At 47.8% G+C, this 26,496-nt stretch overlaps 1 protein-coding gene across 18 annotated transcripts in view; it reads left to right on the top strand.

The window, feature by feature from the left end:
• The window catches only part of LOC135093860 (fibrous sheath CABYR-binding protein-like), a 142,796-nt gene that overhangs the window by 49,787 nt on the left and 66,513 nt on the right, over window positions 1-26,496 (top strand). For all 18 annotated transcript variants that reach the window (XM_063993599.1, XM_063993589.1, XM_063993584.1 and 15 more), the window contains exon 4: window positions 5,276-5,351. In XM_063993599.1, the coding sequence (XP_063849669.1) occupies window positions 5,276-5,351 (76 nt within the window). The remainder of the gene's footprint in view (window positions 1-5,275; window positions 5,352-26,496) is intronic.

Raw genomic sequence — 26,496 nt, 5'->3', positions numbered from 1 at the left:
TTATGTACGTATTGGTAGGTGGCGTACGGTGAATCATGCTGAGTCGCCCTGGGACGTGTAATTATAACTGAGCTTTGTGTGTGACATTAATGTAAAGAGGAAAGCAGTTGATGTGGAGAGAGGCTCGTGGTTTCCTGTGGAGAGAGAGAGAGAGAGAGAGAGAGAGAGAGAGAGAGAGAGAGAGAGAGAGAGAGAGAGAGAGAGAGAGAGAGAGAGAGAGAGAGAGAGAGAGAGAGAGAGAGAGAGAGAGAGAGAACTTACTGTGGTGTTAATAGTGATGACCTAGAGGATATGACAGTGAAGACAGCGATAACAGTAACATAACAAAAAAAAAAAAAAAAAAAAAATCGGGGTCGTAAATTTCAGTGAACTCTGGCGCCGTACACTTGATAATCAAAATTCAACTAGAAATATAATTCAGAAGACTCCGAGGTGAAGGTGAGTGAGGGAGGAAGAGGGAGGAAGAGGAATAGGAGGGAACTAGAGGGGGCAGGAGGAGGAAGCTGAGAATCACATGCCAGGCGGGAACGAAATGAAGGACAGATAACAATGATAAGGTGTTTTACGTGCTTGTTCAGGGACTGGAGATAAGCGAGGCGGCAGAAGGGCGCCGCTTTGATTACCAGCCTTTGTAATCTGGCCAGGTTTAAGGAGACTTTTTGTTGCTGTTAATGTTGTGGCGGCGTGTGCGTGCTGGCGGTGTTGATACGGGGGTGTTGTGAGGGGTTGTTGTGCGGCCCCCGTGCCCTTGTGGTGGTGGTGATGATGGTGGTGGTGGTGGTTTGTCCTCGTCTTCCTTCCCCGCCCCGTCCTTCCACATTCCTTCCCTCTTATTAAAAAGGTGAGAAAAATGGAAGCTAATTATCTCTTAGCAACTTTCACCACACCACCACCACCACCGGCACCACCACCACCACCACCACCACCACCACCACCTGATAAGCTAAACACTAACAATAAATGAATGAGTATATAGAATAAATAAATGTGACTAGGGAATTAAAGTCTAAAGGTGGCACAGGAAATACCACCACCACCACCACCACCACCACAGAGGAGGAGGGGGAGTAGGGCGCCGCACCTTTCCTGCATTACGCCCCCTCGTCTAGTTTCACAACCTCCGGACCTGAACTCCCACACCCACGCACACAATGCCTCCGAATTACGCGGTTGATTTCACTCGGCAGTTCAGGAGAAAAGTGGTTCGATCCTGACATCATCACACATTCCCTTCTATAACTCACCTCTTCCGCTCCTGGTGGTGGTATTGAGAGCGTGGCCTTTCTGCTTTTTTTTTTTTTTCTCTTTATTCTTTTGCTAGTCTTCTACGCTTTCATTTGTTTTATTTATTATTATTTTTCCCCCAATCACCTTGTCTCACATTTCACTCGCTCACCGTTTCTCACCGCTGTCACCTTAACCGCAAGCCTTGTTGCTCCCACTGTCAAGGTGTTTCGTGTCTTTGCTGTTTGACCACTCTGACTTTTCGCTTCTTCACTCCCTTTGCCAACATACATACATACATACCTATTCACACCTGTAACGACTAGATAATAGATATACCCCTTCACCTATTCACATCTGTAACATTGCGTACGTTCATTATTGTAAATCAGTTTTGTATATTCTGCCTTTATTCACCTGTCTTTTTTTTTTCCCCTTTGTTCAGTATCTAATCTTATATCGTAGTATGTTTTTTTCGTATCAGCTCTGCATACACTAGTATATACACTCGTACATTAATTGACATCTGCAATACGTTTCATTTATCTTAATTTAATTTTTTTTTTTTACCTGTCCCCTCCTACCTTTCTTAACTTTCATGGGTCACATTTTTGTACGAACTGTTACATCACCTACATCTTTTTACCTTAATTGGGAAGATGACACCTTTTTTCTTCTGGCTTTACCTGCATCCTACCACCGTTAACTTTCTCATATTAAATTTACCCTTTTATCTTTTCTCCCCCCACCTTTTTTTTTTTTTTTTATCACATTCTACCTGGCCTTCCATTCGTGCTAATTACTCTCCACGGTGTACACAGGTTCCTCCGCCGCTGCCGTTGAATATTTGCAGGATATACGTACCAGCGTTGCAGAATCGTGTAGTAATGTTGATATTAGCAGTCACGCAATGCTCATAATGGACTCCACGCTACAAATTCTCCTAATTAAAAGTTTTGTAGTCTTTTTTTTTTTTTTTCAGTAGCTTCAGATTCTTTTTCCTTCTGTCGCTTTTTTTATCCCTCGGTATTGCGTATTTTTAGTTATTATTCATTTTTTGTTTATTATTACTTGGAGCAATTTAATTCTTCACGTAGAGCAGCATATTTTTTTTTTCATTTTGGGTTTTTTTTTTTTTTTCATTTAGACCGGTCTCGTATTTATTTAGTGGTTTCATTTGTCACTCACCTAGAGAAGCTTCAGTTTTCTTGATTAATTTATTATTATTATTATTATTATTATTATTATTATTATTATTATTATTATTATTATTATTATTATTATTAAATTTTTTGGAGTAGCTATTATTATTTTTTTATTTAGAGTAGCTTCAGTATTTTTTTTTATCCACCTCAGAATAACGTCCTGTTTCTCCTCTGTAACCTCCCATGCGCACCTGACTCACCGGTCACACATTTGGCAAAGCTCCTGCGTCAATGGATTAGTAATGGAACATGAAACCGCTCCTTTTTACTGGGAAGACGTCACTTGTATGCGAAAGGTTCCTTCCACACCTGTATCTTGACCTGCTTGTGTATGTGTGGCGACTTCTTCCTTTGTTCGTTCACTCAGCGGCACTCTTCATTACCTAGGCAGGCCTGCTGACATGCACCACCTATGGATCCGCCACTCGTACTGCCCCCATGCATACTTAAGTGGTTACAGGAAGACGTGTGCGTCAAGCCACCGTGGGGAGCTGCAGGTCATACCTGTATTTGTGCATCCCTGGTCTTGTGACTCTCGACTCCTCAATTTTAAGCCTTTTTTCTGCTTTATAATTCATGGTTTCTAAGTCTCAAACCTTTCGAGATATTTCGTTTAGTTCTGCACCAATCGCTAAACTTAATACTGGTTAAATACTGGAAAATCCATCTTTTAATTATTTTCCAGGTACTTGTGAAATTTTTCGTACCGTGCTTTTAGTGCAGTAGATTGAAATTCATTGTTGTAAAGCCTTAAGTGTTCAGATTTGATAGTCTTCTTACAAAACTTAAAAACTAGTAGATTCTTAGCATAGAGGGAAAAAAAAAGAAATCATAATAGTAAAAGTGAGTGCGGTATGTTACTAGTTTTGACCATGACTACCACATCAGCAATCACATGCATTTCACATCAACCTCTGCACCACTAATGATAACGATTGTCTATCCATGTACCGGCTGAAATTAACTTGTTTGGAGGCAGCTAAGACTAGACATGCCTTGTCTCAATGGAAATAGAAATGCAGAGGAGGGGATTCCTAGTTCCTCGCATCACTCCTCTCAGTCTCCCACCACAATGCATACAGAATACAGTGGCAGTGTCCTTGCAAGTCGGTTGTTGTGTGTGTGACCAGGCCCTCCTTTCTGCCAGAGACGAGGAGGATAATAATAATAATAATAATAATAATAATAATAATAATAATAATAATAATAATAATAATAATAATCTGTGGCTGCGATGGATACCAGTTATTGCTTCCCAGCCTGAGTGGATTGGGGATTCCTTGCGAAACCTCCATGCTTCTCTATCGGCTTTCCATTGCTCCTAACCTTGAGGGCCTGGGGCGGGGCTGCGGGGCTGCGGCACTCCGATACAGGCTTCAGTTCGACACATTGTTGCAACAAATGCCTCAAGTACAAATAACAATAAGAAAAACAACATATAACAATAGTACGCAGTGGTATCAGCAGTCGTAAATAGTAATAGATTTCTACCATTGAATAGGAGTGTATTAGTAATAACAAGTCTCGCTCTGCTGCCAATTTCACACACGTTTCGCAGTTGCATCAGTTTTATTGGGATGTGTGTGTGTGTGTTTTTCCCTCGTTAGTGATTGGCGCATCAAGTCGTTTCCCGTGACTGAGAGAAGATTCGGTGGTGGTGGTGGTGGTGGTGGTGGTGGTGATGGTGGTGGAGATCGATTCAGCCCACATTCCCCAACAACAACCCATTTCATAAAGAAGCTTGACTAGTTAAAAATAACATCATGTATTGTGCTTTCTGATCAAGGCGACGCTTCCTTATAAGACTAAGAGTGAAAGGCAGAGTATACGTTTGTTAATCTGGTCTTGAGTGTCCTTCCTGCGCCGTCACCGCCATTACAGGGAAAGGCGCCGTGTGTCTGGGACGTGGCCTGAACCTGAGCACAGACACGTCACCCACAACACCTGTCAGACCTCAATACGTGTTGAGAGAGAGAAACCTTTATTTGTAAATGCATTATGCTTTCAATGGGGTTGTTTTCAAGGGCCAATTGGGATGGGATGGTATAGGCGTTTTTTTATCCTCTGGTGGTACGTAATCCTTGGTAGCTATCACTAGAATCACGAAAACTGTCTTGAAAACTCCTCTGACTTCCACTCGAGCCTGTTGAAAGTAATCTGGATGAGAAACGTTCAAAAATAGGGATCATAGGTAGACAGTTACTAGACTGATAGGTTGTGATTTTTTTTATTTTTATATCTATTCTGTAATATGAATAAAAATGGTAATAAAAGAAGCTGGTTTAAGATGTCAACAATGGAGGGAAAATCGGCTTCATTATCATTTATCGCTTCAAAAAGTTTATTAGAAAAGACGCAAATCGTTTGGTAATATTTTGACCCTGGTATTGCAAAATTCATTATATAAAAGTACTACTCGTATTGTAAAACTGTAGTCGATCAAAATGTCACCAATACCTTGAGAAAACCAAAAAAAGAGTCGTGGTTGTGGTGGAAACGGTGGTCACGTCAACTGTGGTCGAGCCAAGGTAGGGAGGGAAAGTGGCGGCGAGTGGGGACTGGGAAGGCGGAAACGTTGACAAAGACGAAAGGGTTCCATTAAGAAATTCCGGACTATGTATTTGTTTGAAGAAGAATGTTTTGTTTGTTATTGTTTATTATTGTCTTCGGATACAGGCGTTCTCAATTTTCCCATCTTTGTGGGGTGAACACATGCTTGTTACTTTGTGTGTGTGTTTGTGTGTGTGTGTGTGTGTGTGTGTGTGTGTATAACAAGAACTAAGGAATGACAACACAGCACACACGTGGGGAAGGAGAATTGTTGTTAATGTTGTTATATTTTTCAGGAGTTTCTCGTTCCTGCGTCGGGAGAAGAAGGTGGCGAAGGTGGAGAACACAAACGGAGATGTTGCCAAAGAGGAGGTCAGTACTGCAGCTCGTACCCCTCATCCCCGCCCCGCCAGCTCTGCCCCGCCGCTTCCCTGCAGCCTGGCGGGGCGTGGCCTGGTGGCGGAGTGGTGGCGGAGGCGGCCGCGGGGTGTAAAGGGGGACGCAAAAAGTTTTCAGATAATTTTAAACTTGAGAGTATTTCTTGGTGAACAGTTTTATTCCAACCTTTCCTTTTCCTTCTAAAAGATTTTCATGTTTAACAGTTTGTCTCGACGTATCTTGTAACTTTTCTTCGCTTACTTTTCGGGTTCTATCGGAAAATAAAAATGGAGAATTTGTTGCAGAGGTACGGAATTCAACACAGGATTGGTTTAGGAGTGCTGTATTGGTCCTGGTGGGGGGTTAGGTATTGGTTGGTGGACGAGGAGGTCTGGTCTCGATAGTAATTAAGTTTCATTACGGCACGACGCGACCTATTGTGGAGGAGGTAATGAGGTGAGGAGACCCTTGGAAGGACGGAGGTCTGTTAATTTTGGCATCAGCTCTCGTCACCTCAATGCAATTCCTCCTTTCACTGTCTGATCTCCTGCTTTGAATGGAGGACGAGGTCGAGGGATGACCAGGTGTCAGGGCGTCAGTCAGGATTGGCTTGGTGAGTGTGCCCAGGTGGTTGTCATGCACCTCAATCGTGCTTTACGTGACGGGTATTTGAAGTAATTATGTGAGGGTGTCTTTGTTGGCAGAAGTGTGATGGGAGTGAAGTGTGACGTGTCTCACATCAACTGTGAAGGACGTCAGGTACATTTACATAATACATCTGAAGGACGGGAAGGGAAGGCAGTGGCGTGCTTGGGAACTGAGGAGGAACGGGGCGCTTGGAATGGAGGGACACAAAGCGGGTGGTGCGGACGGTGGAGGGCTGTAGGGAGGAGCGGGGCGCTTGGAGTGGAGGGACACAGGCAGAGGTGGGGTGCTTGGAGTGGAGGGCTATAGGCAGAGGTGGGGTGCTTGGAGTGGAGGGATACAGGCAGGGGCGGGGTACTTAGAGTGGAGGGACACAGGAGGAGTGACGGGGTGCTTCCACACGCAAGGCAGGGTCGCTTGCAGTCCTCGCTACGCCGCACCGCATGACCTCGTTGTTGCGGCGCCAAAACTTAATCAATCATTCAGGCGCGCTACGCCCCGGTCTGGCTCAGTGCTGTAGTGCCGGCCAGACTGACCCGTCCGCTCTGACGTATGGCAGCTGCGGTGCCGGCCAGTAGAGGGGAGGGAGGTGTGTAGACTATATAGCCAGGGGCGCTTCTCGAGGGTGGAAAGTCCTCTGGGATGAAGCAACTCGCTGTCACTGACTAGGGGCGTGGCTTGGCGTGGCATGGCGTGTGTCGCTGTCAAGAGTGTGCAGTAAGGGGAGTGTTCGGTCAGGGCTTGTCTACCCAACCAGCCACGCGCGGCAGGCCATTGAATAACGACTGATACTTTTACAGCATCAAAGGAAGGGGAGAGGTGAAGCAGGCGAGTAAAAAACCGTCAGGCGCGTGTCTGTGTTAGACAGTCATGGACAGCCGGGTGAGCGCACGTGACCACCTGAGGGAGGGGCGAGGTGGGATGGATCGCGGCAGGTACTTAGCTCAAGGGCGGTGGAAGTAATGACCGCTGGATGGTTGCTTGTCAAGATTTCCTATCAAAATAATCGTTTCATGGTGTTAAACTATTCCTCGTCGTCTTTCTAAGTATGCTTGTGGCTCTTCTTTGTGTTCTCTCCTCCTCCTCCTCCTCCTCCTCCTCCTCCTCCTCCTCCTCCTCCTCCTCCTCCTCCTCCTGCCAGCCTGCCCCCTCAGGTATATACCAAAGAGAGTAAACATGAGGTTGAGGGGCGACAACCTCCCGGCGGCAGGATGACTGATGGCTCCCTGCTGACTGACACCCCCTCTGTTCTTTCCTCCTCCTCCTCCTCCCCCTTTCTCCTCCCATCTCCGTCACCCTCCCTCCTCTCTGTGCCTCGCTCGTTACTACCCCCTCAGTTTTCTTCTGTCCTGTTGGCTGCATCTCCCCGCACTCCATTTTCCGTGGCTGCTGTTGGTGTTTCGAGGCGTAACTGATACATTTTCTCGAACAGCGGCTCATCCTAAACAAACACGAGCTGCGTCAAGTCAGTGACTCTCTCTCTCTCTCTCTCTCTCTCTCTCTCTCTCTCTCTCTCTCTCTCTCTCTCTCTCTCTCTCTCTCTCTCTCTCTCTCTCTCTGGTCACTAGTTTTTCGTTAATTTTGTTCGTTATAATAAAATTTGGCATCGTAAAAAAAAAAAAACGGTTTTGTGTGTGTGTGTGTGTGTGTGTGTGTGTGTAATGAAGGTGAAGGAAGGTCAAAAGGGAGGGTGAGGGGATATTGGGGAGTTTGGTGTGGGTGAGGGAAACAGATGGTATGGGAAAGAGGGGAGAGCTTGAGGATAATTACTCTGGCAGTCATTCACCACCAACGACACATGATGCCTTACTTCCCCTCTCACTTCCCCTCTCCCTCTCTCTTCCAGTCCCTTTTCTATCTCCCCTCATCTACACTCCTTCATTCCTCCCACGCTTCCTTCCACTCTCTCTCTCTCTCTCTCTCTCTCTCTCTCTCTCTCTCTCTCTCTCTCTCTCTCTCTCTCTCTCTCTCTCTCTCTCTCTCTCTCTCTCTCTCTCTCTCTCTCTCTCTCTCTCTCTCGTACGTACCCATCGTGTCTTTTCCAGGAATTTTCTTATCTAGTAAGACATTATTTCCATTCATACGCCGCTGCTTCCATTCACTCACTGGAATTGTATTGTAAAATGTCCTTCTCTCCTTTACCTGCGTTCTTGCTTACCTATCTTGGCCGTCTTATCTGTCTTGTTAGCCTGTCTTGCTGTCTTACCTATCTTACCTATGTTGTCATCTATCTTGCTAATCTGTCTCGCTGTTTCATTCATCTTACTAATATTTCTTGCTGTCTTACCTGTCTTGCTATTCTATCTTGCTATCTCATCAATCTTACTAACCTGTGTTATCTGTATTACTAACCTACCCTTTCTTATTTCATCTATCTTATTAACCTATGTTGCTTTCCTATCTATTTTACTGACCTATCTTGCTGTCTCATCCATCTTGCTAACCTGTCTTGCTATCTCATCTATCTTATTAACTTACTTGTCTTGTCTTATTCATCTTGCTAACTTATCTTGGTCTTACTTTTTACGTAATTTTACATTTCCTGCTGTTGAACTATTTTAGCTGTCTTAATTCTCTTACTTACTCAGATTTACACGTCTTGCTCATATTTATTTCTTACCTGCTATCTTGTTTTGTCTGATTTACTGTCCTGTTGTCTTGCTTAACTGTTACCTATCTTACTTCATCTTACTTTGCTGACTTTTTACCTTACCTATCCTGTCTGCTATCGTGGTCTTAGCTATATTGACCTAATCTTACGTATTCTTGATGCTTAATTCTACCTCTCATTTTAATTGTCTTGCCTTGCTTTTTATCTTTAAGTTCCTGCTTCATTGCCTGCTGCCATGCACTGCTATCACCATCATCTTTATCTTATCGCTATCTCCTCGCCGCGTGTTCCCTTGTACATTGCATACAATCACTCTTCCTCCCTGTTCATCCGTCGTCAACACCACCACCACCACCACTACTCCCTTGAAACTCTCTCTCTCTCTCTCTCTCTCTCTCTCTCTCTCTCTCTCTCTCTCTCTCTCTCTCGTTAACAGTGCTCATGATACTTGTTTTTCTGTATCTTTTCCTTCTCCTCCTCCTCCTCCTCCTCCTTAAAGACCAACAGATCTGCTGCTGTTTGTTCTTCCAACGTGTTATATTGTGTTCCTTTGTGCTCCTTCTTTTCTTTCCTTTCACCATGAACCTCTATTACTCCTCCTCTTCCTTTCCTCTTCCTCTCCACGCAAAGCCATACTGTCTATCCTCCTCCTCCTCCTCGCCATCATCTCCTCAGTCACCATCTATTTTACAGTTACCACCACAATCACCTCCCACCACCCCTTCCATTTACGGCCTTCTCTTCCTCCTCCTCCTCCTCCTCCTCCTCCTCCTCCTCCTCCTCCTCCTCCTCCTCCTTTTCCTTTGCCACCCTCCAGCAGGGGGCCTCGCCTTTGTGTTGCTCTCACCTCCTCCTCCTCCTCCTCCTCCTCCTCCTCCTCCTCCTCCTCCTCCTCCTCCTCCTCCTCCTCCTCCTCCTCAGTCAATGTCGACAATGGAAGTACGTATTTCCTTCGTTTCTTTCTCGTGACAGGGTTTCGCGAGCCTCCTCCTCCTCCTCCTCCTCCTCCTCCTCCTCCTACTCCTACTCCTCCTCCTCCTCCTCCTCCTCCTCCTCCTCCTCCTCCTCCTCCTCCTCCTCCTCCTCCTCCTCCTTCACCGCAGTCAAGGAGGTATGGACGAGGTAGCGTGAAGAGGTCTGGAAATTAGTAAAAAAAATAAATAAATAAAAATAAGTAGCTGAAAAAAGATCTCCCCCTCTCCCTTTCTCCCTCCAAACATTAGATGGTCCTCCTTAGTGGTGATGAGTTGCCGGGCGGGTCTTTTTGGGTCTTCTTTTCCGGTAAGGTGTTTGCTTTTCTTTGTTTCCGTCATTCGGTTACTGGCGGTGAATTATGAATGGAGAGGAGGAAGAGGAAGGAGAAGGAGGAGGAGGAGAAGAATAAGAAGACTGCTGCGGTGTTGTATGTCTTGAGTACTGTGTGTGTGTGTGTGTGTGTGTGTTAAGTGTTACAAGTACTTGGGAATTATGATTTTTCTTTGACTTGTTTATTTTGTATGTACTCTTATTTCGGTCTTAATCTTGTTTACTTTATTTACCTGCGGTTCTTTATTAATCGTGTTTACCCTGTCTTTATTCCTCCTCTATTTACCTGCTGTTCTTTATTTATTAATCGTGTTTACTATCTTTATTCCTCCTCTATTTACCTGCTGTTCTCCATTAATCGTGTTTACTGTCTTTATTCCTCCTTACTTTACCAGCATGTTATGTATTACTCTTGCGTGATTTATCTTTACTCATGTACTTCACCTTGCTGTTAATTATTCTTACCTTGCCTCACCTACGAGTATTCTTACTGTTACTTTCGCTTTACTCTTGTCTTGCTTCACATTTTCTTAACTTTTTTTTCTCTCCTCTTTCCTTACTTACTCTCCTCTTACCTTGTCTTACCGTTCTTTCTTACTCTTACTTCACTCTTACGCTTTCTTTCCCTACTCTTACCTTGCTCTTTAATCTTCTCTTATCTTCTCTCATTCATACTTTTACTCACTTTTATCAACACTTTCTTACCTACTCTTAATCCTCTTATCCGTGTCCTCTGTACGCCCCTCGTTTTCCTCTTTAGGCTCTCCTCCTCCTCCTCCTCCTCCTCCTCCTCCTCCTCCTCCTCCTCCTCCTCCTCCTCCTCCTCCTCCTCCTCCTCCTCTCAGTTTCCATATCTCTGCCTCTGCCTTTTTTAATTACCCTCCTGATGAAGAAGAACCAGGTGCTCGGTGCAGGTGTTTGAGAGAGAGAGAGAGAGAGAGAGAGAGAGAGAGAGAGAGAGAGAGAGAGAGAGAGAGAGAGAGAGAGAGAGAGAGAGAGAGAGAGAGAGAGAGAGAGAGAGAGAACGGGTGTATTAGTCATGCTTCGGAACACCATAACAAGACGGATGTGAGAGAGAGAGAAGGAGAGAGAGAGGAAGAGGAAAGTGTATTAACTGTGTGTGGTGTAGTTTAGGTGTGGAGGGTGTGTGGTGGGTGAGGTGGAGTGGGTGGGTGTGTGACGGTATATGAAGTGGTAGAGGTGTGGTGAATGTGGTGGTGGAAGATGCATGGTATCTGAGGGAGTGTTGTGGATGAGGTGGAGTGGAGTGGAGTGGAGTGGTTGTATGTGACGTGTTTCTGGAGGTGTATGGAGTGGTATGGGTGTGGAGTGAAAGAATGGGGTGAATGTGGTGAAAAATGTGTGGCGTCTGGACTGTGTGGTGAAGGTGTGGCAGGAATGTGGTGAATGCGGAGGGTGTGGCGTATGGTATGGAGTGTTCCTTCTTGTTCTCACCGGTGTTGTGTAATTGGTGTACAGGTGTGAAGGTGTAAAGATCCTCTGGCTGTGTGAGGAGGAGGAGGAGGAGGAGGAGGAGGAGGAGGAGGAGGAGGAGGAGGAGGAGGAGGAGGATTTGGAAGGAGACAAGTGCGAAGGGCGAAACTTATTACCACCACACTGACCATCCAGCCCTCCTCCTCCTCCTCCTCCTCCTCCTCCTCCTCCTCGCCCCAAGCAGGACGCCACCTGACCAGTCCATTCCTCGACCCGATAAGGAAGGTTTTTTTTTTCTACTTTATTATTATTACACGAATGAGTAACTTTGTATTTTTTTTCCACTTGAAAGAAAAAAAAAGTTATGTGGGGCAAGAGGAGGAGGAGGAGGAGGAGGAGGAGGAGGAGGAGGAGGAGGAGGAGGAGGAGGAGGAGGAGGTATCGTTTGTCTTTCTCTTATATATATATTTAGTGTTTTTTCTTCATTTTCTCTCTTTTGAAGGAGTAAGAAGCTTTATGTTCTCCAATGTGATGTGGTTTCTTCTTCTCCGTCCTCCTCCTCCTCCTCCTCCTCCTCCTCCTCCTCCTCCTCCTCCTCACCACACCACCACTTGTCTTGCTCAGTTGGCACAAAATCCCCCAGTAAACCTGCTTACTTTTCCTCCTCCTCCTCTTCTTCTTTCATTAATTCTCTCCTCCTCCTCTTTCTCCTTCGCTTCTCTCTCTCTCTCTCTCTCTCTCTCTCTCTCTCTCTCTCTCTCTCTCTCTCTCTCTCTCTCTCTCTCTCTCTCTCTCTCTCTCTCTCTCTCTCTCTCTCTCTCTCCCCGCTTCATCCTCCTCCTCCTCCTTGCCATGTTATTTCCAGTACGCTTTTCCTCATCTCTCCGTCCCACTTGCACACTTCGTCGTTTTTTCTTGAATCACGTAACTCGTTTTCTTTAACACTTTACGACCTACCATGGCCGCGTATTACCACAACAAGTAAAACAAAAAAGAATATATGGCCTTACACTCCCCCCAAACTGCAATAAAATATGGTATCCCAGCCGTAAACATCAGGGAAGTCAGGCATTGGAAGTCAGTCACTCAGGCAACAAAGAGGCGGTAAAACGATGCATAAATTAAGTTCACCCAGGCAGTTAATATAGTAAGGAAAGGCAGGAAGCATCGAGTGTCAGTGTTGCCAACCTCTTATGATCTGAAGGTCCTGATACCGTGAAGTTGTTGGTGTGTCGTGTATGTGCGATCAGTTGGCTGCCCTGTGTGTGTGTGTGTGTGTGTGTGTGTGTGTGTGTGTGTGTGTGTGTGTGTGTGTGTGTGTGTGTGTGTGTGTGTGTGTGTGTGTGTGTGTGTGTGTGTGTGTTTGATGTGGAGATAAGGAGAGGTCACTGGGGAGAGGGAGAGAACAGTAGGAGGAGGAGGAGAAGAGTAGCTGGAGGGAAAGGAAGAGGATGATGATGAGGAGGAGAGAGGAGGGGATGTCAGTGGGAGAGAATGAGGATGAAGAGAGAAATGATCTTTATCTCTAGAAGAAAAAAAATAAAAAATAAAAAAAAGTATAGTGTAGAACGAAATTATTTGAGCTCTGGAAAAAAAAAAAAGGGAAACGGGAAAAAATAAAAACAAAGAACAGTCGATCCGGTTTCTTGTTTTTCTTTGATACGAGATATTATGTAAAAAAAAAGAAAAGAAAGGATGGTGATGCTGTTACTGCGGTGATGGCGGCTTTGTCATCACCACCGCCGTAGTTCCTCAGCATCATATCCCCACCCAACACCACCACCATTGTAATCAACACAGGCATCCTTATCCCACCTCTTGACCAATATCAGTCACCGCGGCTCCTTTCAAGTTAGTTTACCTCATCACTCATCACACAGTTGTTTATCACTGTTACCATCATTCACGATCAACATTATCACCATCACACTTGTTGCTGTGGAGGGAAGAATGAGCAGTCAGTCATTCAACCAGCTCGATCATAACCACAATTCCTCACCACCATCACCACCACCACCACCACCATCACCACCACCACCATCACCACCATCACCATCATCATCAAGGAGTCAATTAGTCAACCAAACCACATCCTACCAGCAGCACCACCACCACCACCACCAGCACAGTTCATTACTACCGCACCCCCAACCTTTCCCCCCCCCCCCAACAGATAGTGAACAGAGATGCCACCGCCGCCTTCCTAAGGGTTTAAGAGACCCCGGCTCGAGGCGTCTCCGGAATATTAATGGCTCTCATCTTTTTTGTTGTTTCTGTACACGTTGAGGTGCCGCCATAACACTGTTGCCCCGCGCTGGTGTGTGTGTGTGTGTGTGTGTGTGTGTGTGTGTGTGTGTGTGTGTGTGTGTGTGTGTGTGTGTGTGTGTGTGTGTGTGTGTGTGTAAAGAAACGGCGGTGGTTTGTTCTACGTTTTGCTTTTATTACACTTTTCCGTTTGTCTTTGTTACGTTCCATTTGTTATTGTCTGTCTCACTCCTCCTCCTCCTCCTCCTCCTCGCTCGGGCAGTCATTGTATAGATGAGCGTGTAGTGAACTGTCGTCCTCGCGGCAAGGCCCTGTGTGTGTGTGTGTGTGTGTGTGTGTGTGTGTTGAGCGTTTTTTTGTGTAGCCTTGAGCTTTGAGTTCCTGTGGTCTGAGATTCCCTTTTTTTTTTCTTTCTTTCATCTAAGTTCGTGGAAAAAGTTAGGGATTTTTGTTTAATCTCTCGCGGCGTGATTCCCTCGCTTCCTCCATACCTGCCTGCTTCAGCCTCGCCTTTACCTGCCTCCCATCCTGACCCTTAACATCCTCTAGCGTACCTCATTCACGCCTCCAATCCATCCCCACAAGGTATCCTACAAAAGCCCCCAGCATCACCAACCACCCTCCCATACACTCACCCACCCTCCCATACACTCACCCACCCTCCCATACACTCACCCACACTCCTGTTTCCTTACCCATCCCCTTTTCCACCTGTCCCATCCAGTAACCTCACCTGTCACACACACACACACACACACACACACACACACACACACACACACACACACACACACACACACACACACACACACACACACACACACACACACACACACACACACACACACACACACAATGGCTGACCTTTCGAGCCTGATAGGTCTCCAAGACACGATATTTTGATTTGTTTCCATTAGGCCTCAGCGTCGGTCCTCTCCTGGTGGGGGGTAGGCCTATGGTGGGGGTGTGGGAGGAGGAGGAGGAGGAGGAGGAGGAGGAGGAGGAGGAGGAGGAGGAGGAGGAGGAAGGCGGGTATTGTCCTGGAGGAAGATTGGTAATGTTAGGGTCTCTCTCTCTCTCTCTCTCTCTCTCTCTCTCTCTCTCTCTCTCTCTCTCTCTCTCTCTCTCTCTCTCTCTCTCTCTCTCTCTCTCTCTCTCTCTCTCTCTCTCTCTCTCTCTCTCTCTCTCTCTCTCTCTCTCTCTCTCTCTCTCTCTCTCTCTCTCTCTCTCTCTCTCTCTCTCTCTCTCTCTCTCTCTCTCTCTCTCTCTCTCTCTCTCTCTCTCTCTCTCTCTCTCTCTCTCTCTCTCTCTCTCTAACTCTTCTCCCTTCCTCCCTGACCACTCCCTCTCTCCCTCCACTCCCCGCCAAGCCTTCCCTCCGAAATTTCCACAAAAGCAGTGTTTTTATTTTGCCTCTGCTCCCCCGGCAGCCCCGCCCCTCGCAGGCCAGATCCCCATATTTACCTTGGGTCAGGAGTGTGTGAGTTAATCCTAATGGGCTGGGATTATTGAAGGTAATTCCCCTCCCCTCCGCACTTCTCCCCTGTTCTCTCCCTTTCCTCCCCTCCTCGTAGTTTTCTGCTTCCATTCTCCCTACAACTCTCCCCGCCCTTTTCTGCATCCCCTCTTCCTCCTCCTCCTCCTCCTCCCCACCTAGTCTTGTAGTGTGTGTTATTTCAGGACTCGCCCACACCGCTTACCTGAATTGTTTACGTGTGGTTGTGGTTGTCCCTTCCCTCACCTGTCCGCTGTTTGCACACCTTTGTTATTAGTAGTAGTGAATGTGTCTCCAGTTTTCCACCTTCACTGTTGCTGTAACGTAAAGCTTTGTTTGTGTAGCCAGAAAGTAAATTTTTGTTTATACAGACGATGTTAAAAGATACAACACGCATAGGCAAATAGAAGGTATTCAGTAGAAACTTAATAATGCTGAAATTGTTGTACATTTCAAACTTGTCTGTGTTAAAGAGTATTGCTTTTATAACAGTGGACGTTTCAATCAGGGACTGCCGCGTGTGTGTGTGTGTGTCGGTTTCTTGCAGCTTCTCTTGTTTCCTGTTCTTTTTTGGACTCGTTTCGTCGTGACCGGTTACAAAGATAGTGGTATAAGTACAGGGATTTTGTGGGATTAATAAGTAAAGCATAAATTTTGGTTTTAATTTGCTTATGGAACTCAACCAAATGATGTTGCGGTTTTTGAAGACTTTTTTTTAAATTTCCATGTCACTTAAGTCACCTGTACCTTCTTACACGCACAAGTTTTTCAATTTAAAAGTTTGTATTTGGAAAAGGATATGACCCCGGCCCTCGCTCCCCTCTTACTCTGACGCACCTACATGTAGCGCCACAACCCCGCACCCCAGCCCAGGTAGTCTATATGATATACTCGCTCTCTGTATAAATGATCATTGTTATATTTTTGCAGGGGCACGTACGAATAATTCCACACACGTACGTACACGCCTCCTGTAACAGTATATTCACCAACACTAAAACGATGCATTGTGAATTTTAGAAAACTAACCTCACAGACAACACATGTACGTATTCCTGTGTGCTGGGAATTCCTAGTGGTGGTGGTGGTGGTAACGGGTAGGTACAGTTTTGTCTGGTGGTGGTGGTGAGACCAGACGGCACCACATATATTCATTCCTAAGCGCTGGGAATTGTGGTGGTGATATAGTGGTGGTGGTGGTGGTGGATGGAGACTTGTTAGCGGTGGTGATGGAGGTAACGGGTGGGTGAGTTTGTCTGGTGGCAGTGGTGGTGGTGGTGGTGAGGCCAGACGGTAAACGGTATAAACATGTGGGTGTCTGTGTGTCCGTGTGTCTGTGTGACTGATGGCCATCATACTTCTGTCACATGAATCATCCGCTGCTCTCCTCTCCTCTCCTCTCACTGTCATGGAAGAGTCGAGACAATGCATCAGGGAAAAACCTTGTGCCTTGATTGTCAATACGAGGCGGGGCAGACTTTGCAGGGTGATTGTGGTGATGCATTTACTGTAGAGGCTTTGTGATGCTATGTGTGGGAGGAAGGGATTGCAAAGAGGAGGATGAAGTTAATTTGGTTAGTTATGGTTTCACTTGGTCTGAAGTAGTAGTAGGAGGCGGTGGTGGAGGAGCGGAGGAGGAGGAGGAGGAGGAGGAGTGGAGGAAGACTCGTATGGTAATTTAAGTGGTGCACGCTCTGTGTTTATGACAACTGTTAAAGACGTTAGTGTATTTAGTCTCTCTCTCTCTCTCTCTCTCTCTCTCTCTCTCTCTCTCTCTCTCTCTCTCTCTCTCTCTCTCTCTCTCTCTCTCTCTCTCTCTCTCTCTCTCTCTCATACCTCCGCCCCTTTCCTCGTCCTTATCCCCCCAAGGGACACGTTCCAAAGGTCAGTTGTGTACCGTCCTTATCCCTCATCACCCTCCTCGCCTTTACCCTCCTTCCCCCCTTCACCTCTCGTAAGCCTCCTTCCCGCAGGCACCGGTGATTAGATTACGGCGGCCAGGTAAACGCTATCAGCAGGTCCGGAGATGTTGGCGCGCGATAAGGTGCATCTCTAGAGACTCAAGGTTATCGAGGCGGGATGAGTGGCTGTTGGTTAATCACGGTCCTCGGTGCTAGTGATGTCATGAGGTGTTGATGTCATTAGTGTTTTTTATGTTAGTGTTGATGATGATGTGTGTGTGTGTGTGTGTGTGTGTGTGTGTGTTTTAGTGAGTCGTGTTTTCTTCCGTGCATGAGTAGTGATAAAAAGAGATAAGGAAGATAGTGTTTTTACGAGGAAAGGAAGATGTTTTATGTTAGTGTGTAAAAACGTATTCCTTTGTGTGTGTGTGTGTGTGTGTGTGTGTGTGTGTGTGTGTGTGTGTGTGTTTGAAGTGGGTTTCCTAAGCTGCTAACATATTTTCAGTCTTGCAGTCTAGGATTATAGTTCCCTTGGTAAAGCCTTACACATTTGGATAGTCTTGTGTTAATCCGTGAAAGACTTGCATACTTACATATTTATATACATTACGGGAATAGATGGAGTGACCAGTTTCTCAATATCGCCATTATAGAACTAATCATTCTAGAAGCATCTGTGCGGATGATTCAAATTGTTTTACTCCACTCGTGAAGTAACCGAAATTGAAACACAGTATATACATAGAGATATTCCGTTAGATAAAAGAAACCTGAAAAAAAGATAAATAGATGAATAAGTAAACATCAGTAGACAGTCTTCATACAGTTACCCAAAGCAATGATGTCGTGTTGTACAAATGTTAAGAGAAATATGCAGTATCTGGCAAGTTCCTGTCATGTTTTGCCTCGCTAGTGTTTCTTGGTCTCTGTGGAGCTCTTAGTTAAAAAAAAAGCCGTTTATTAATTGCTATTTCATTTATAAACATGAAACTCACTCGACTTCGTGACGCCGCTTATGTAGGCAACAATAGAAGAGAGATTTACTGGTCTTTTATTTAACTATTTATTAATTTTATGTATTATTATTTGAGGCAGCTGAAATTACAAGATATAAATTAACTGGACTTAGTGGCATGCATGACTTCTTAAAGAGACAATGTAACAAAAAATAACTGGACTCTTGACTCTTTTAATCAAGCGAACAGGAGAGAAATTGACTGATTGGGCATAATGAGATCAATACTTGAGGCAACTGTACCAGACGGGAGGAGTTGGTGAGTCACCCTCCTCATGCAGTGCCGATGTACACTGAAGATGCCACTGCTGATTAGATTACTAAGTGGGTGATTACTTGGAAGAGGAAACACTTGACGGAAAGTAAATTATTGTAAGAACATTATTAACTTTCAATACTGATTAATAGGTTTTGACAAGTATAAATAATTGTAGAAAGTGTATATAAAAAAAGAATAGTAGTAATGCAATGATTATGGCATTTATTAACTTTCCCTAGTGATTAATAGCAATACGATATCTAATTATATAAAGTAGGAAGAGTCGTGAATCACAGTCGTAAATATCAGAGTTTGTACGTAATTGAATGTAATATTATAGCTTCCAATCCGTTTACTTTTTTTTTGCTTTCATTTCGCAATATCGTGCAGCACTTTACATTACCTTAAAGCTGAGGTGCAGTGGTGGTGGTGGTGGTGGTGGTGGTGGTGGAGTGCATGATGCCTGGCTGGTGGCATTCATGTGGCAGGTGAATGAACGCGTTATCCCCTCATTAAGAAGAGTGGTTACCTGTTACCTGTTTCACTAATGATTTAGCGGGGATAAAAAAAGATAATCTGCTTTTCCTCGTCTTCATTCTCTCACAACAAAGCGAGCCGTGTCTTATTTTACTGGGGAGAGGGGAGAAGGGAAGATTAAGGAGTTAGGAGTGGGGGAGGAGGGGAGGGTATGGACACGTCATCTGGTAATTACGAATAACTGTCCACGGTAGGTCTGGAGTAACTGGGGCCGCCGAGGCGTGTGTGGGAGATGGGGAGAGGGTGATTTGTTGAGTTGGTTGAGGGTAAGGGAAAGGGGGATAGAGAGTGAGGGTGGGAGGGGAGTTTACTGAGAGATACGGGCATGATTGTGTGGGTGGGTCATGATTGTGTGTGTGTGTGTGTACTGTAGGGGGGTGTTAGGGCAGGGTGTGGGTATGCTGGATTCGGGCATGATTAGGAGGAGGAGGGAGGGAAGGGGACAATGAGGATTCGAGGGGAAAGGAAGGGAAGGGAAGGGGAGAAAAAATGTGAAGATGGAAGGAATGAGAGAAAAATGATGATAATGTCAACGATAACTTGTTTCACCTGAAGTCATTGCCAATTTAACACGCACAAAAATAAGTAAACAAATAAATGAAGTAAGATAAATAAATAAAGTGATAGACCTAATATAATTTTAATTCTAGTTATGATAAAAAAAAAACTACAATGAACTTTCCAATTAACATTCATCATTATTGCTTTCATTTTCCTTTTTCGTATTTACAATGAGAGACACCAGAGCCGTCCCTTAAGGCAGACAGGAACAGAAACAATGCTATTAGGGAACGGACAGGCAGACACACGAGACAGGTACAGACAGACAAGACAGACATGCGCCGCGGAGCACTGTGTGGGTGGACAGACACACAGACAGGCTGACACAAACAGAAAGAAAGACAAGACGACAAACAGACGCAATCGTGTTATCTCTCTCTCTCTCTCTCTCTCTCTCTCTCTCTCTCTCTCTCTCTCTCTCTCTCTCTCTCTCTCTCGTCTCTCTCTCTCTCTCTCTCTCTCTCTCACCGAGAGAGAGAGAGAGAGAGAGAGAGAGAGAGAGAGAGAGAGAGAGAGAGAGAGAGAGAGAGAGCTAAGGGTCAACGTCAAGAGGCGGGATGGCAGCAGCTGTCGCGGAACCGTCACTTGCTGTCGTGAGCCTCCCCTCTCCCCTCCTCTTCTCCCCTCTCCTCCCCTTCTCCCTCCCCTTCTCCCTCCCCTCCTTCTATCTTCCCCTCCCCAATCTCTTAACAACCCCTCCTCCCTTTCTTTTGCTTTTCTACCATTTCATCCTCCCCTTCTCTCCATTACCATGCACCACCCAATCTATCTTCTCCCCTCTCCACTCCCCAGCTTCCCCCTCCCTCCATCTCTTTTTCCTTCCCTTCCTCCCCAACTGCCCCATAAGTCCCTTGTGTGACAACGTTTTGACTTGGGAATGATCTGGGTGAGGCGGCGGCGGCGTCAACTAGTGTAGTCTTTATGATCCAGGGAAGAGGAGGGAAGAGGAGGGGGTGGTGGGGTGGTTAGTCACTCGTGCTTCTCACAGTCGGCGAAACGAGCGAGAAGCGAATTTTGTCGCCATAAGCCCTTTTTAGGTAGATTTTTAGGTGTGTGTCTGTGTGTTAGCCAAGTGTTCCAGTGCTCACATACCCGTGCAAAAAAAAAATAAATAAATAAATAAGATAAAAAAATCAAGGTGCGTCCATGCAGCAACCAACCCGGAACGTAACATTAAACTAATAACATAAAGCCACGGAAAATGGCCCATTCAGCGAGTCTGGAGTGGCTTTACGATCCAATACATACCCAAACTATTGCAGGAGATACCATTAAAGGCCTGAGGGAGGGATGGCGCCCATGCCTTGAACCAGTGACGGAAACTTCAGTCGTCGGTATCATTTTCCCGCCACGTAGGGAGGACTGACGCGCCGCCGACTCACGTGGCGAGCAATTAGTGTGGATGTAGCGAGGAGTGGGAAGGGAAGTGTGCAGGTCTTGATGGGGGTGCGGTGAGGCTATATATGGGTGAGAGGCAGCTGTTTCTGACCCTAGGACGAGACTGGAGGGGCTGGAGGGACCTGGTGGGGGAGGGCGAGGCGCGTGTCGCGGGGCAGGGCGGGCAGGGTGTGGTGGCTGGTGGCGGTGGGCGAGGGGATATATGGGTGGGAAGGCAGTGCAGGGCGAATGAGGAAGGGGAGTACAGAGGGGAAGCGGAGGTTAGGATGGGACAGACACGTAACTCGCACACGTGCCCTGCCCCTCCCCTCCCTTCCAATCTCCCTTTTCCCCTCTCTCCTTTCTCCCGTCTCCCCTGCACACGCCTTATTAACCTCGTTTCAGCTCCGCTCAAAACCCGGCCAAGTGGGAAGTACTTGTTCCTTTGTCTCTTTCTCTCTGGTGAGCACACGACATTGATGCAGACAGCGGCAGGACAGGGCGCAAGATGGACAACCAGGGTCCGCAGCGCAGCTTTGTCGCTGTCACACAAGTAGCCGCCCTGTAGTTTGTGATTTATGGGTGGTGGGTGTGGCTGGGGAGGGCGCCGAGAAGGGGAAGGGAAGGGAAGGGAGGTGAGGCAAGTAGGGTAAGAGAGGAGTGTGAGGGGGTAAGTTTACCCTCACATTGTTGCCAGGCTACCATAGCGGCCCATAGACGCCCTGTACGTGCCTCCCCTGCAGGGCCCGCCGGCTGTCTTCCCTTCCCTCCCTACTTTCCTCCATACATGTTAAAAATCTCCCTCCACAGCCAGGCGTGAGTTACTGGGCAGAAAATAAGATGGCAAAATAATCACCTGGGTGTTATTTACATTAGGCGGCGGCGTCCCTCATCATAGGTATGAGTGGGGCGCCTCTGGGGGACGCCCGCCGTAGCGTGGGCGACGGCGGAGGGAAGGTAATTGTGGCTTCGAGGGTGTTGGCGTCGTGGTGCGGAGTTAGGGAGGAGGACGAGGACGAGGAGGAGGAGGAGGAGGAGGAGGAGGAGGAGGAGGAGGAGGAGGAGGAGGAGGAGGAGTATCGTGCAGGTAAAGAGCCGCCGAGACTCGACCACCCAGGTGTATCTTTGTGGTATTATTACTACTGGTGTGTGGCGTCTGTCTGTTTGCCCGGCTGTCGTGATACTGTCGACTTCATGGCGACACACACACACACACACACACACACACACACACACACACACACACACACACACACACACACACACACACACACACAGGAAGGAAGTTAGGGGGGGGACCCATAAAGTGGATAAAAGGAGACGGATGATACATTATTGTTTTTGGTGACCTTGTTCCTCAGTGGCGCTCCCTTCTAGTCGCGTTTTGTTGACGTGTTTGTTAGTGTGAGCAGCGTTTGTCGTTTCTCGGCTCTGGTTATTGGCTTGGTTATTTGAGAATGGTGCAAGCTGGCTGCGTAGATTTGTTTGTCTGTTTGTGTGTGCAGGAGTATGTGTGTGTTTGAACTGTGATACCAGGGGGCGTGGCATCCCTCCCTCCTCCTCCCTTCCCCCATCATGCGGAGGATGTGTGTTGGAGGCCGCAGGAACAGTAGAGGGGGAGGGGGACATGGGGATGGGACGGCTGGCTTCTGTCACGTGACGTCACCTATAGCACCCACCCGTTCTCCTCCTCGTATTCCTCTTCCTCCTCCTCCTATTCCTTCAACAAGCGTCACGTCGCTTCTCACCCTCTCTTAACTTTCTTCGTGTGTTCCTCCTCCTCCTCCTCCACGTCCTCCTCGCGTGATGTGACGGCGTAGCGGAGTGGAAAGACGCAGATCGCGGGGATGTGGATCTGGGTTGAGGCACAAATGACAGGTAGGGAGGAGTTGTGCTGTGAGGGGCCGTCCTCCGCCTCCTCTTCCTCTTCCAACTTTGTGCTGTGTTATGCTGCGGCTGCTAAACAGTTTCCTAGTAGTTGTTTCACTTTTTCGCTGACTCCTTGTTGTGCTGAGCTGATTTCCTCCATCTCGCGTGTGTGTGTGTGTGTGTGTGTGTGTGTGTGTGTGTGTGGTCTGGTTTTCCACGTCTTGTTGTTGTGTTGCTGTAGTGATGTGGAATGTGGCAGGGTAGGGGTGAGGTGGATGTGGCAGGGGTGAGTAGCATGTTGTCTGTGTGTGTGTGTGTGTGTGTGTGTGTGTGTGTGTGTAGGATGGTTTATTAGAAGGCTAAGGGGCGGGCCGCGTCACGTGAGGCAGTGTTGAGTACCTGCCTGTGTTACCTGGTGTGCTGGTACTACTTATACCTGGTTCCTCCTCCTCCTCCTCCTCCTCCTCCTCCTCCTCCTCCTCCTCCTTCATATCCTCTTTTTATTGTCGTCGTCGTTATCATTACCACCATAATCACTACCATAGTCTCTCTCTCTCTCTCTCTCTCTCTCTCTCTCTCTCTCTCTCTCTCTCTCTCTCTCTCTCTCTCTCTCTCTCTCTCTCTCTCTCTCTCTCTCTCTCTCTCTCTCTCTCTCTCTCTCTCTCTCTCCAGTATGCACCAGTATATACCAATACACACACGCTGCGTCCTGTTTCGTTTAACTAAATTTATTCCTCATCCACCCCACCCCTTTCCCCCCTCCCACCGTGTCACCTGCTGGCCATTCCTTTCAGACCTCTTTCACTCACGCCATCACACACGCTTTACTACACTCACTACTAAAAAAAACCTTACTCACTATCACCACTAAGTCTTCGTCTCCCTTTTACCTCTTCCATAGTGAATGCCACTCTCCCTCCTCCTCCTCCTCCTCCTCCTCCTCCTCCTCCTCCTCCTCCTCCTCCTCCTCAGCACAAGTGTTATGCTGAGGTTGTAGGGATGGGGTGAGGGAAGGGTTGGGTAGGACAGGTGCTCGACAGGTGTGGCTGGGTCCAGGTTAATGAAGTGATAAATTGACAAGCTGAGTTTGGGATGACGAAGCGATGATGTGGAAGAATTAATTGGATGGATTGTTTTATGGCTGGGTTGGTGTACTGCTGCTACTGCTACTACTACTACTACTACTACTACTACTACTACTACTACTACTACTACTACTACTACTACTACTACTACTGACTACGTATTAGTGTGCTGCTATTGTATATTAACCTAACCTTACCTTGTACTACTACTACTACTACTACTACTACTACTACTGTTTATCTACCACCACCACCATTTCTACTACTGCAGTGTCGCCACCACCACCACCACCACCACCACCACCACCACTACGACTGCTGTTATCGCGTGCTGTTAGTGTTGCTCCTATTTCAGTCGCCAGTGTTCGTTGTCCTGCTATTACTGGGGATAAAGCATGTGGTGCAGCATTGCTTAGGCGTGCGTGCGTGCGTGCGGGGCTAATGTGATCCTTGTAATGTGCCCCTGACATGCCTGGAGTGGGAAGGGGTTGAAGGGGAAGTGCTAGTGGTGATGGTTGTGGTGGTGATGGTTGTGGTGGTGGTAGTTGTTGATGGCTGGAGCGGAAAGGGGGTTGAAGGGGAGGTGGTGACTGTGGTGATGTTGGTGGAAGTGTTTGTGGTGGTGTTGGTGGTAGTGTTTGTGGTGATGGTGGTGCACTGATGTGATGTGGTGGTGGCTATTGGAGATGGTCGCTGCGGGAGGGAGTGAAGAAGGAGAGATGGAGGCAAAAGAGGCAGCAGAGAGGCCCCGGGGTAGGGTAGCGGCGGGAGGTGTGTGGGAAGGGCGTGGGAGGGGGGTGGAATAAAGAATAATCACCTCCATCACCTCCCTAGCGCACCTTCACCTTGTAATCACCGCACATCGCCACCAGCAGCCCTCGACGCGGCGTTACGGGGCGCCCAGGAGCACTGTTACCGCGCCTTGCTAACAATTACGAGAGTTTTTAAGATCAGGTGGTGGAAGCGGACGGGAGGAGGGAGCATTCAGTACCCGGGTGTTCGCCGCGGGGGATAGCGGGTCCGTGGGGGTCGGGAGAGGGCTGCTGGGGAAGGAGGGGATGAGTGGGGCACTGAAGGACGGGTTATTGGGGGACCTGGGGCGGGGGTGAGCGGGGTTGACGAGACCTGGCAAGTACAGGGGCGGGGGTTCACCGGGGGGAGAGGGTGAAGGGTACGGAGGTAGCCAGGCAGGGCACGGAGGTGAGGAGGAAGGAGTGGCGGGGAAAGTCAGTGCATTGCCTTCCTTCCCGCCCCTGTCTTGGCGCCTCCCCCCTCCTTCCCCTCCTCCTTACCTCCCCTTGCCTCCTCTTCCTCCTGCTCCTCCTCTCCTGCCTCCTTGCCATCACACTCCTTGACGACAGCAATCTCTTCGCCATGCCCTGCTGTCTTCCTCTCATTCCACGCCGTCTCCTCGTCCCCATCATTGTTTCGTAACACTCACCCGTCTGCAGTCATTATGCAAGTTCTTATCCCGTAGTGTCTCCAGCCTCCACGCCATGGTCTGTCCCGAGATGCCGCCTGCCTTCTCCAGCTCTCTCCTTCTGTACCCAGTCCTTGCCTCACTGCTCTTTTGTGTTCTTATGCTCCTCCCAGCGTGGGCGAGACGTGGCGGGCGTGGCGGCTACTGGTTAGCGAAGCCCACGTGACTGCTGCTGTTCTCGGGGTCCTCGTGCCCATTACCGTGTCTGCTGGCGGCGCTGCGGCCACGACACCCACATCCGGCCGCCCGCTGACCGTCCGAGGCCTTGAATGTTTTAGCCGGTGTGTTACTGGAGGAGGAGGAGGAGGAGGAGGAGGAGGCTGGTGCTGGGGCTGGTGAGCGGCAGGGATGGCGTGGGGATGGTGGCGAACGAGCTAATGGAGAGATGGAGGTTGAAATGATGGTGATGGTGGTGGTGAAAGAGGTGCGAAAGTGGGTGTTGGGGCGCAAAGAAACCCTCACCGAGGGGGGAACAAAGACGGGCGTGGGAAGTGGCTGCTCGGCGGGGGCAGGGTTGGGGGTGCAGGGTGGAGGGGAGAAGGGAAAAGGTGCATTGTACTGCGGGCGGGAAGGAGGGGTGGAGGGGTGGATGTGAGGGAGAGGGGAGGCATCGAATGTCTCCTGGATGACTCCTTAACACACACACACACACACACACACACACACACACACACACACACACACACACACACACACACACACACACACACACGTGTCCTTCGAAGTGTCATACGAACTTAGTCTACAGAAGAAAAATACAATCTTTCATATACTTGAGCTGCCTGTTCCTCCCCCCACACTGTCAATCCCCACCCGAGGAGGAGGAGGAGGAGGAGGAGGAGGAGGAGGAGGAGGAGGAGGAGGAGGAGGAGGAGGAGGAGGAGGAGGTGGTGGTGGTGGTGGTGGCGGTGGTGGTGTGGGATTGGGGACGTCGGGAGTAGTGTTGCGTGGTGGAGACTCAAGAGAAGGTCGCGGGACACTCAATTACTAGATGTCCCTGTTCAGCTTGTGAGGCTGTTGTGGTGGGCGCCGCGTGTGACTGACCGCCCCCTTGGTCTTGTGGGCTGATGGCAACTACCTGACTGGCTGGCTGGCTGGATGACTAAACCGATGTTTTATTCAGATTTAAGAAGCGAGTAAATGTATAGGAATGTATGTGGTAAAATCTTGTATGCTTTTTTAATTTAGGTTTAATACAGGTTTGTATTGCAAGGAACTTTTAAGGACCGACTTAATTCTGAAGCAGTGTAAGGGTGAGGAACTGAAGTTTAAGCGAGGGGTGACTCGTTTGGTGGCGCAC

The sequence above is a fragment of the Scylla paramamosain genome, chromosome 3 (assembly GCF_035594125.1).
Source record: "Scylla paramamosain isolate STU-SP2022 chromosome 3, ASM3559412v1, whole genome shotgun sequence".
NCBI lineage: Eukaryota > Metazoa > Arthropoda > Malacostraca > Decapoda > Portunidae > Scylla > Scylla paramamosain.
Note: the sequence above shows the minus strand (reverse complement) of the source record. Positions and strands in the feature narration are given on the sequence as shown.